Source organism: Solanum pennellii, chromosome 2, assembly GCF_001406875.1.
Source record: "Solanum pennellii chromosome 2, SPENNV200".
Classification (NCBI taxonomy): domain Eukaryota; kingdom Viridiplantae; phylum Streptophyta; class Magnoliopsida; order Solanales; family Solanaceae; genus Solanum; species Solanum pennellii.
In genome coordinates, this window is record NC_028638.1 from 57,401,983 (window position 1) to 57,414,388 (window position 12,406).

The 12,406-nt window shown below is 30.1% G+C and overlaps 1 protein-coding gene across 1 annotated transcript; it reads left to right on the forward strand.

Annotated features, from left to right (window-relative positions):
• Positions 1-7,376: 7,376 nt before the first annotated feature.
• LOC107009599 (probable hexokinase-like 2 protein) lies at positions 7,377-11,315 on the forward strand. Its single transcript, XM_015208942.2, has 9 exons — positions 7,377-7,851; positions 8,100-8,280; positions 8,900-9,070; positions 9,342-9,416; positions 9,509-9,664; positions 9,745-9,843; positions 9,929-10,059; positions 10,459-10,540; positions 10,767-11,315. Exons 1-9 carry the CDS (start codon positions 7,580-7,582, stop codon positions 11,073-11,075), a joined length of 1,476 nt encoding a protein of 491 aa, XP_015064428.1. The 5' UTR covers positions 7,377-7,579; the 3' UTR covers positions 11,076-11,315.
• Positions 11,316-12,406: the final 1,091 nt, after the last annotated feature.

Sequence of the window (12,406 nt, forward strand, 5' to 3'; positions counted from 1 at the left end):
ATTATTTTAAAATTGTTAGTCAACTATTTGCTATCTTAACTTTTCAGGGTTTTGTTATTATTCTATTTTAATGTTATTTTTATTTTTATATATTACGTTATTGTTGTTTTCATTTCTAATTATGTTGTTTTAGTTTGGTTGTTATTTTCCATATTCTCTTGGGATAAGTTTGTTATGTTTTGTTGATGTTCAAGTTATATTAAATATATTTGTTAAAAGGGCCAATGAAAAAACTCTCCGTCGGTTTTGGAGGCCTTCCCCTTTTAAAAGACGGAAAATTTAATCAAGTTTATATTATAAATTGTTAAATGGCCAATGAAAAAGTTTAGAGGCCTTTCTATTTTAAAAGACGGAAATCTAATTCATTTATATACGATTTTAGTAGTTGGAATGGGCCGATGAAGAAATTACCGTCGATTTCCAAGGCCACCCATGTTAATAAGACGGATTTTTATTTTTTTTAGTTATTATTTGAGTTATTCATTTTTATTTATATTTATTTGACACTAACTCTTTTACTAAGTGTCTTTACAGGTACCCGGAGGTGCTTCTCCTTGAATTATTCGAATGAAGTTCGAATCATACTTTTAATTTCATTATCTTGTGAATATTGACGTTAGGCAAACTTTAGGCCGATTATTATTTTGTTTTATTTTGTATATTGCATGTTTATTATATTTGTACATTATTTTATATTCTTCCTCAATTTGAAAAAAAAATAAATTCAGTCGGGAACCACAATTGTGGATTCCGAAGGGTGCCTAACCCCTTCCCTTCGGAATAACTTGAACCCCTTACCTAGGATCGAATTGGTTTCGTAGATTAATAATTGGTTTTCTAGTTTTCCTAAAATTAGGTGGCGACTCTTTTTAAAACTTGTTTATTTTTAAAACATTGTTAAAATTAAATCAATTAAATCATTTTCGAGTTGCCGCGACGTTTCGCCCTATTTCGACAGAGTGGGGATGTAAACAGTAATTTCTCAAACAATTTGCTCTAAATCTCAGCGGATACGAAAAAACTCAGGTTCAAAATTCAGCAAAGACAAAACATATACTAGGTGATTCTTTCTATCTGTCTTATTCTTGATTGACATAATTACTGATATCTGTTGCTGGTAGGAGGCGGCAACTTTTTAGTGAAATTAGTCAAGGTTTGCAAAAACTAGCTCGAACACCACGATCATAAAAACAAACTAGCATCACGTTCTCCTCAATCCTATATCTATAAACTTCATCTTCTGCATACTCAAAGAAAATAGACAAATTTCTCAGGTGTACTCTTCCATCGTGTCAACAAAAATTCCCATAGATAATTCACAACAACGGTTTTCTAATGAAGTTTCATGACTCCCAGTTTCTCACACAGGAACAATAATATATTCAATGTAGTCTCACAAGATAAGGTCCAAAGAGAATCGAGTGTTTGTAGATGGTAAACATGATATCTATCTTTAAAATAAAAATTATAATAGACCACCGACTCAAGTTAAATTAGTCTAGAAAAATAAATAATGAAATTTAAAAAAGAAAACAGACTAACAAATTAAAACAATACTCACACACGCACCTCGCCTAAATATTTCTCTTACATCATCTGAAACTCTATTGCCAACAAAATAGTAACTGATGTAATCTCAAATTTTCCACACCGTTCTACGAAATTAACACATAGTTTAATGACTACTGTTACAAAAATTAATTTTGTGATTTTGGTGGTACAAAAAGTAATTTAGTGAACGTCTATGATATTTGCCTGAATAGCATTTCATTATTTAAATATTAATTAAAATTATAAATACATGAATGGTTTAAGGAAATTTTAAAGTATTTTCTCCTAAAAGTATATACCATAGTCTTTGGATTAACTTGTATGAAGCACTTTTTTCCATTTGACTAAACGTTGTCTTAATTTTATGAAAAAGTTTCAACTTGTTCTTTTACTTGAATCAAATAAAGGAAGAAATATAATTCAAATGTTTGAAAAGTTGTTGTAGAAAAACACAACGAACATAATGGACTACCATTACCTTTTTAGTAATAGTAGAGAAGACTTGGAATTCCTTAGCACCCCCTACTTGAAAATCAACTCAAAAAGTTACAGTACAATAATACTATTCCCTGATGCTTTATTTTTTTAATCACATTCCTTGTTCATTAATTTTGCCTTTTTTGGACGGTTGATGCATCATTTAATGGGATAATACGAATCCTTTTTTGGTCTCATAGTTGAATAACTTTCAAAAAATACTAAGAAACTATTCCTCACAATCTTCATTGGAGGATTGTTTGGAAAGTTTAGAAATTATATAATTAAGTAGTTACATAGTTTACCTATTAAGAATGAGAAAGTAGTCTACGTAGTTACTCTCATTTGATTCGTTTTAGTAAAATTGGGGGTAAGGAAAGGGGAGCTTACCAACATAAATGTATTAATAAGATTCTTATTTTACTTACTCTATACTTATGTATCAAATCACATTTTGGGGATTATGGATTACATATTAACGTTAATATCAATCACATTTAAGGAGGTTTTAACCAAACTAAGTCATTATATAAAGTCATTCATCAAAATAATATGTTTTTCTAAAATTTTACAAAACTAGTATAAACGTATTCCACATTTAAGTGTCACAACAAGAAGTTTTTTTTACTGATTAATTTTGAAGAAAAATTTTACATGGCCCATTCATAGTTATAGGCTAAATGCAAAAGATCATCATACTATAGTTAGAAATTAGAATTAGAATCTCAAACCCGACATAACAATTTTTGTTTTAATTAAAAGAAGGAAAAATTGTACAAAATAACAAACATTTCATTCATTTAATAGCGCTATTGTTTAGGGAAATTCTAATTCGCAACTAAAGTTTCATTCAATTTTGCTATTCACTTGGTGTATAAATCTAGAATTTGTATTATTTGATTTTTAATTGTATAAATCAAGAATTTTGTATATGTTTATCCTAGCTTTTTGTATATCATTTATGAAAAATTTATAAATGTATAAATATTGTATTTGTATATATTTATCCTATTTGTAAGTAAAATATACAAACAGACATAAATATACAAATCGCAGCCTCCATAACAAACAATATTATAGCTATAAAGCGCAATTATTGAATCGGAACAATCCGCAAGTCGAGTCAACCCGAAAAAAATTCGACTAGTGATTGGTTTGACTTTGTTTGGTGTTGAAAAAAAAATTCGATTATATTTGGATTGATTTAATTTTAATTAAAAAAAATCAACCCAAGACCAAACCAATGCGACATTATATATATAATTTTAAAATTTTATTTTATACAAAAAATATTTATTTTGATTTAATTTTAAATATCTCTTATACTTTTTCATAGTTTTTATCTTTTAATATATTATTTCAAATTTGAAACTTAGAATTTTGGATGGTTTCATAAAGATTATAGTCCACAAATGTTTAATTATAATAAAACGTAAATCAAAATCAAATTAATACTAATGCAAAAAGAAAATCAATTTAACAAATGCAGAATCTAATTTTAATTTCCTTTAATATTTAGACATGTAACTAATACTTATTAAACTTATTTTAGCATAATTTAGTACTTTTAAATTAGAGAAAATTGTATGAAATAGCAAAATTTTAGTTCAAATTAAATGTTATAGTCATAGTTTATTTTATTTGTAAGTCGCAGCAAACATCTCATTTTTTTGTCATCTGATTCGGTATACAATTACCCATTTGGTATACAAATGTATAAAATGTGTTTTGTTTGTATAAAGCGAGAAAAAAATGTATAGACAAATACAAATACATATATTTTCATTCTATACACTTATAATTATACAAATACAAATCTTATTATACAAATTACAATGTATAGATGAACTTATACAAAATTGAACAATTTGTATAAAATTGGATGTAACAACGAATTGTACAAATCAAAAGTTCCATAGCAATATAAAATTTGTTATGTAGCGCAATTGTGCAAACTATTGTTATACATACAAATATAATTTTTTTGTTTGTTAGATGTGAAAGTTGTTCTTTAAATTATGATCATTTTCATTATGACTTGTTAATTTGCAATATTTGTTTTACACAATTTCATTATTATAATATATATTTTGGATATTTTAGTGTCATTAGTCATATCATTGTTTGTGTTGTATTCTTAAGAAACAACTTAGATAGTTGTATTTTGGTAGGACTAAATAAATATTTGAAGTATAAGTAATTATATATTTGTATGAATATTTTAGTAGAAAAATCCGAAAACTCAAAAAATCCAAAAAACCCAAAATAATCTGAGATTGAAAAACCCGAATTTTATTAATTTAATTTGGTTTATAAATTTTAAAATCCGATACAAATGATTCAATTTGATTTTTAAAAAAATTCAAACCAACCTGAACATGTACACCCTTAATTAAAACTATAGCTATATAATCTTATTAGGAAAAATTGTATATAATAGCAAACTAATAACCTAAAATAAATGGAATAGTTAGGGTTTAATTTAATTGTGCTCCATAGCAAATGTTAGCTAAAATTTACCAGCGTCTCTCTCCCAGAAATCTCGTTCGCCACTCTCCATTCTCGCTCGCCTCGCTCGCTTTATACACAGAAGTGTATAATTCTGTTTCTGTTTTGTATAAAGCGAGAGAAAATTGTATATACACATGCAAAAATATATATCTTCGTGTTATACACTTAATTATACAATTTACAAACATTTTACTTCAAATATTGCAGAGAAAAAGGTCAACGAATTATACAATTGCGAATTATACAATTGCAGTAAAATACAATTTTCTCTAGCTTTATACAACAGAAGTGTATATATTGTGTTTCTGTTTTTGTATAAAGCGAGGGAAAAACATATATCTTCTTGCTATACACTTAATATTGCAGCGAAATAGGCAGTGAATTATACAATTGTGCATTATACAATTGCAGTGAAATAGCATAGCGAATTATACAATTGCAGCGAAATAGGCCAACGAATTATACAATTTAGGCCAGCGAATTATACACTTGTATATGTATAGCGAATTATATAGTTCTATGTTTGCTATGGAGCGCAATTATGCAAAGTTTGCTATAGCATACAAATATGATTTTTGTTTGTTACATGTGAAAGTTGTCCATCTTATTATACCTATTATGTTTTGTTATTTTTATTTATTTTTTAAAAAAATGGTTAAACGAAACCCAAAATAACAATAATTGGGCCCGAAAGCCCATTCGTAGGTAGGTTCGGTGATAGACCCGACCCGGACTGTACTGATCATACATTCAATGAAAATTTTTGAAGTGTATGAGGTACAACTATACAACTTGTATGAGGATATTTTATTAATTAATTTATATTCTAATCTAGATATTAGTGTTGTATTTTTCTTCTTTGCTTTCATTTCTGTTTCATGCCCTTCTCTCTCTTTCTATTTTTTTTTCTTCTTCTTATTTTCTATTTTTTCCTAAATCTTTTTTGAAATTAATTTAATTACTGGTGTATATAAAAAATTATTTTTTTTCTTATTTATTTTAACAAAAAATATTTTGAAAAATTATCATATTTATGATCAAATAACTACATAGGTACAAACAGTCAAATTAAAAAAAATATAATCAAGAAGACTAGTTTAGTCAAAAGAATCTTTAACATAAATACGATTAAAAGCTATATATAAAACTTATATAAAAAAAAAATAGTGAAACAATTGTTATCAGAATTGCACATTAAAAATTAAGGGGTTATGAGCATAGAAAACGTGATTATGGTTATTATTATTTGACATTGGCTTTAGAATTCAAACATATATTTTTTTATTGTATTTGAAATAAACAAAATTATAGTTGAACATAAAATCATATTTTATTTTTGCAAAACAAAATATTCGAAATGATATTCATGTTTGAATGTACTTATATACAATTTTAAAAATGAAAAGTGAATTGAAAAATCAGATATACTAACATTTTTTCCAAATTTTAAATATATATTCCAGTTGAAAAAAAATTGTATTCAAATTTTTATTATCAAAAATCAATTTTCAAAATTAAGTGAAAAAATATTATTTTTTTGAGAAATATTTCTTTTGTTTGAATGAATCATAAAAGTAGAATTAAAAAATAAGGAAAAATTACGCGGCTAAGCAAACTTATACTATTTAATTATTCATTATAGCTATAGTTTGCTATAATTAACACTCCCGACAAAACCTTATTAATTGCATGGGCTGACTTCGAGTTTGTATAATTAGTTATGTTTGTATATGTATAATTTGCTAGGATATACAAATACACATGTATAATATACAATTTTTTAACCTATATACATATAAAATTCACCTCTCTCCTACTCTCTGTCCTCTCTCGCTCTCCTCTCTCCTCCCTCTCTCAATCTTGCTTGCCTCTCTCCTCCCTCTCCCAATCTCGCTACCATTTATACAAATATATGTATAATATACAGTTATATACAATTATATGCATATACAATTTACTCTCTCCCACTCTCTGCTCTCTCTCTATCATTTTCGATTGCCTCTTTCCTCTCTCTCCCAGTCTCGCTAGCTTCTCTCCTCCATGTCTCAATTCGCTCTCCTCTCTCCTCCCTCTCCCAATCTCGCTAGCCATTTATACAAATGTGTGTGTGTGTGTGTATATATATATATATATATATTTATATATATAATATAATATAATATAATATACAGTTATATACAATTATATGCATATACAATTCACCTCTTTCCCACTCTCTTCCCTCTCTTGCTTGACTCTCTCCTCCCTCAGCCGCTTCTCTCCTAGTCTCGCTCACCTCTCTCCTCCCTCTCCCAATCTCTCTTGACATACATAAAAATTTATACGTATAATATATACATATACAATTCACCTTTCTTCCACTCTTTCCCCCCTCTCTCTCGCCTCTCTCCTCTCTCTCATAGTCTCGCTCGCCTCTCTCCTCCATATAACATGTAGCTACAGATTGTAATTATTAAACTATAGCTATAAAGAGTAATTAATTATTTTTAAGTGGCTATATGTGAAAGTTTCTATAAAAAATATGAAATATGAATATAATTTTTAAAAGTATAATAAATGAAAACATAGAGAGAAAAAAATAATTTTAGTGGTCAATTTTCATGACATAAATGACAATCCAAAGAATTAACTTGATCCTTTTTATACTCTTAACCTTTAATTATTTAAATAAAAATAAAAAAAATTAAAAATAAATTATTTTCATATGTACGAGCTAAGGAAATATTTATATTGGTTTGAATTTTTTTTTAATAGAAAAGACATAAAATAAGAAAAGAGAGGAAAGACAAGAGTAGGAAAGAGAAATAAAAGGCAAAAGAAAGAAAAATATTATGTTGGCCCCATGAATTCCATAATAAAAAATTTTCAACACTCACTAAACAGTTTAGCCATGAAACTCGTTCTTCTTTCCATGGATGTCGTGTTTCAGTTATGTTTGATCAACAAAAATTGAGAAGAATCACATGACATTCATGGACGTACAGAAAGCTACAAAAATTATCAAAAGGTACCTAATAGAAAGAGGAACAAGTAGAGATCAATGAAGAAGGATGTTGTGGTTTTGGCAGCAGTAACGACGGTTTCCACCATCGTAGCGGCGGTGCTTTTGGTGAGGCAATGGAGGCGACGTAGCGAGCAACGGTGGAGGCATGCACAACGCATCCTTCGAAAATTCGCAAGAGAATGTGCAACCCCTGTTCCTAAATTATGGCAAATTGCTGATGATCTCGTTGCTCAGATGCAAGCTGGTCTAAATTCAACTCAATCCACACTCCAAATGCTTCCTTCTTGCTTACCTTCACTCCCTAATGGGTACTATACTCTTGAATCTAAATTCAATTCGACCTACATTTTCCTTCAATGTAAATTTAATTTACCGTAGAGAATTTGGGGAAGCGAGAAAGGGAATGTGCGAATAATTTAGAAATGAATATCCGCATGGAAGTTAAAATTACATTACCTCTTATATTCAATTTTAAGTAGATGATGCTCCTAAATTTTAATTTTTGAATAAGACAGTTCTCATTAATTGTTTTTATATATATATGGTATGGTTGCAGTGATGAGAAAGGTCTATTCTATGGGATTAATCTTCGAGGAACTAACTTCATCGTCGTTCAAGCGCGACTTGGAGGAAGAAATGCACCCATGTCACGTATTGGAGGAAGATGTGAACCCATTTCGGATCTATACAGACAAGAAATTTCAATTCCTCCCAACATAATAGAGGCCAGCTCCCAGGTATGTATAGTTTCTTCAGGCTACAAGTAGAGTTACTAATTGAAGACTGCATTTTGTTGGCTTATCTGTATTGTTTTAAGAATTTAAACCCTTGAATGTGTACTATAATTAAAAATTTATACGAAACTGATACTCCAGCTACATAAACAATTTTAACTTAATTAAGCATATGTCTTAAAAAGTTAATCTGAGTAATAAGCATCAAAACATACAAAGAATGCAATTATCTCAATTCATCTAAAGTTTGTTGAAGCATTTAAGATTGTTGTTATTTATTACTTAGATGATTTTCTAGTCACTCATTGTTGTCGATCCTAAATTCTGAAATTAGATTAACGAAAATGGTGTTGGTCGTAAATATAATGTGGTCTTATGGGTTTGCTTTTGTTAAATTGATTTATATACTGTCCTGGCTTCTCTGTTTCTTCTATGTTCTTTTAATTTCATCAAGTCTTGAAAAGGATGTTTGTTAGACAATTTTATGGCTGAAGCTTGGTTAAGGTGACATAAAGTCGTGCGACGAAGTTTTGACTAGTAGTCTTCCCCAGCCAAGTAGTGTCAAAACTATCAGGTTAAATGTCGCTATAGGCTTGAAGTCTTCCTTTTGAACCTCTTTCAGGAATTATTTGATTGGATAACTGTGGAGCTTGGAAAATTCATCTCCCTGCATAGTGAAGGTTTACAAGGAGGAGAGAAAAATCTGGGATTTACAGTATCACCTACTATTGCAGAAGTAGCTGCCTCCAGGGAAACAGCCATTGCGTGGAAGGACTCATTATTAGGAGATGCAGTTGAGTCTTTTATACCTAATGGTAGATTTAACATATTTTCTCTAATGGACAAATATTTTCTGAAACAAATACATTTTTGTGCATTTGGAACTTGAAAACAATTTAATTTAATTCACAACATCTTTCCAAAGATTCCACTGCAAGAAATTATCAAGCACAATGGATCGCTCATTTGATGATTATTTTTTTGTACTTTCCTTTCCGCACTTGCTAGCCATAATTATTGATGCACATTTTTCACATGAATATGTTACTAAATCGTAATCTCAGGCAGGGAACAAGTTGTTGAATGAAATTAATGTCGCCATGGAGAAGCACAGTGTTGATAAGCGAGTTTTTGCCCTGGTATAAGCGGATCTTTCCTTTTAGTATAGCAGAAATAGTGCACTTATTTACATCAAATCTTTATTAAAAATATTGGGGTTGCAATTATGCAGGTTGATGATACCATTGGAGTTTTGGCTGGAGGAAGGTACTACAGTAAAGAGAGTGTGGCTGCAGTCACTCTAGGAATGGGCACTAATGCGGCTTATGTAGAATCAGCACAATCCGTTGTAAAATGGCCTGATCAGACTCCAAAACCAGAAGAAATAGTAAATTCTGATGACAACATTTCTAAGTATACCAATCTATAAAATGTTAGTATGATTCACTAAAGTGCTTGGTTGTGCAGGCAATTAATACCCACTGGGGGAATTTTAGATCCTCCCATCTTCCAATTACAGAGTTTGATACATCGTTAGATGCTGAAAGTTCAAATCCTGGTAGCCAGGTGGATACTTAAACTTTTCTGCCCTCTCAAGTTCCCTGTGATCTCTATGAACTACATTAACTCCTTAATCTCATTTTGTCTTCAGATATTTGAGAAGCTTATTTCAGGTACATACTTAGGAGAAACTGTTAGAAGAATCTTATTAAAGATGGCTCAGGAATCAGCTTTATTTGGAGATACTGTACCACCTAAGCTAGCAATTCCGTATTCGTTGAGGTATCATAGATTGTTTTTTAATCAGACATAGATCTTATGGTTCTTTTTTTTAAAAAAAAATAAATATCAACAACAGCTTTTCTTTCTTTCTTTTCTGAAACTACCTTTAAAATGAATTTATCTCCATCAATTGTACTGAAAAGTTGCATGTGTCCTCTTTCTTTGTGTAAATTGCCCTACCACCAAAGCAGCCTGGATGTGCAATTTTTTCTCCATCTTTGGTCTAGTAATGACACATATCAAAAATGTTTTTTGAATAGTCTATAGTAATTAATAGATTTACATAAGAGATTGGAAGTAAAATCAGCTTGAAACAATGGCGTTTTAGAACTTCATATTTGTTATTGACATAATTACTGTCATGCTATGGTTTCTATTATTGACTATAGCTCTTGGCAGGTCCCCCGATATGGCTGCTATGCATCAAGACACATCAGAGGATTATGAAATAATTGATGAGAAACTTGGAGAAATTTTTGAGGTAGGGCAATCAAATCAGAATTGTCAAATTTAAGTTATTTGCTAGTAAATGTTCTTGCAGTTTCAACATTACTATTTTTCATTGTTGTAGCGCAGGAGGGGGTTAAGTATGTGATTTGTCTAATTAAAGTGCTTTTGTGTAGGCGGTTTCATGCATTACATACAAGTAGATTTGTTTACAGGTTTTTGCTGGCTACACTTGCTAATTAGCAATCTGCTGATTGCAGATAACTAACTCTACAACCATGGCAAGAGAACTAGTTGCAGAGATCTGTGATGTTGTAGCAGAACGTGGAGCTCGCTTAGTTGGAGCTGGCATCGTAGGGATTGTAAAGAAACTAGACAGACTTTCTAATAGGATTAGCATTATTACTGTAGAAGGTGGTGTCTATGAGCATTATCGTGTTTTCAGGAACTATCTGCATAGCAGCGTATGGGAGATGCTTGGCAATGAATTCTCTGACAATGTGATTATTGAACATTCTCATGGTGGTTCTGGAGCCAGTTCCATCTACATTGCCGCTTCACAACCATAAATCTCTCAAATTCTTAGTAACTTGATTCTTTTAAGCCAGGATAGATAGTTACATCATTTGTATTCTTTTACATCCTGGATCACAAGGATTTATATTTCGTTTACTGCTTGTTTGCGTAAGCAACAAGTGGCAGATTTACATACATAATGTGTAAGATTAGATGTCATATTTCATTGTGTGATGATTACCAATTATCTTGTTAACCACATAAATTAGTAGTCCTTCTACAGTAAGCTTTAAGATTCTTCTTGTCTTTTTCTGGTATAGGAAGATGTACTTTTCGAAGACAGAAATGATGGTGCAATCACAAGGATGAGTCCCCACTACTAGCTTAAAGAAACTGTTACAGAGAGACTGAAAAGTACTAGAGCAGCCAAGGTAAAACACCAATCTGTCTTGTTTGTTGTCTTGAAAAATAAGGTAACCTCTACTTCTGGGAAAAGGTTCGATTTAACAAATCGAATTTTTCGAATGTTTATATCCCTCCATTTCATAATAAATGAGATATAACAAGCATAGAGACAAAGGCAACCCCACCACCCCCATATTTGAAGACTATTTATATGAAATGTGTTGCTTGATGTAACCATATTGTATCAACTGTTACTTTCAAAGCATCCAATACGTCTAGTGAAAGTTGGGCCTATTAGGCAGAACAGGAGGGGCAATATCCCATATGCACGCACAGCCCATAGCCATTAAGTTGAAAAAATGGAACTGTTTTTCCAACAACCATATTGCTGAAAGAGGACCACCATTGATTTGGTTGAATATTTTATGTTTTCACTTTAACAAATTTGCAAGAAGAAAGGATGAGCACTGACAAAAATAACGTGAAGTGGAAATAATATTTTCACTCGTACATCTTATCTCAAAATTCTTGGACTTTTAATTTACCAAAAATTGGTAATTACTTCAAAATTAGTAGGATCTCATAACCAATGTGAACTTAACAATTTTAAATTGTCTTATACCGTATAAGTATAAATCATAATATATAGCTAAGAGTGTGTTTGGTATGAAGAAAAATATTTTCTGAAAAATAAAAATGTTTTTCAATTTTCTCATGTTTGGTTGGGGTAAAAGTTTTGGAAAATGTTTTCCAAATCAAGTCACATTTTCCTCAAAATTAAGGAAAATGACTTCCCTTAAAAAATTAAGAAAAACATTTTCCAAACTCTCCTTCAATTTTAGATTATATTTTTTTTTTGAGAAAAACATCAATTAAAAATGTATATTAAATATTTAAGTAGATAATAAAGTAATATACTTATTTGTGATTATTTTTTTTTATTGGTTAGACCATGGGAATTGGAATGGACCAAAGAAAG

Excerpts from the sequence above, each read along its gene's own strand:
- LOC107009599 (XM_015208942.2), top strand. The coding sequence starts at position 7,580 with ATGAAGAAGGATGTTGTGGTTTTGGCAGCAGTAACGACGGTTTCCACC. Across the intron at positions 7,852-8,099 it reads TTACCTTCACTCCCTAATGG|TGATGAGAAAGGTCTATTCT; the intron begins GTACTATACTCT and ends GTATGGTTGCAG. Across the intron at positions 10,060-10,458 it reads GCAATTCCGTATTCGTTGAG|GTCCCCCGATATGGCTGCTA; the intron begins GTATCATAGATT and ends AGCTCTTGGCAG.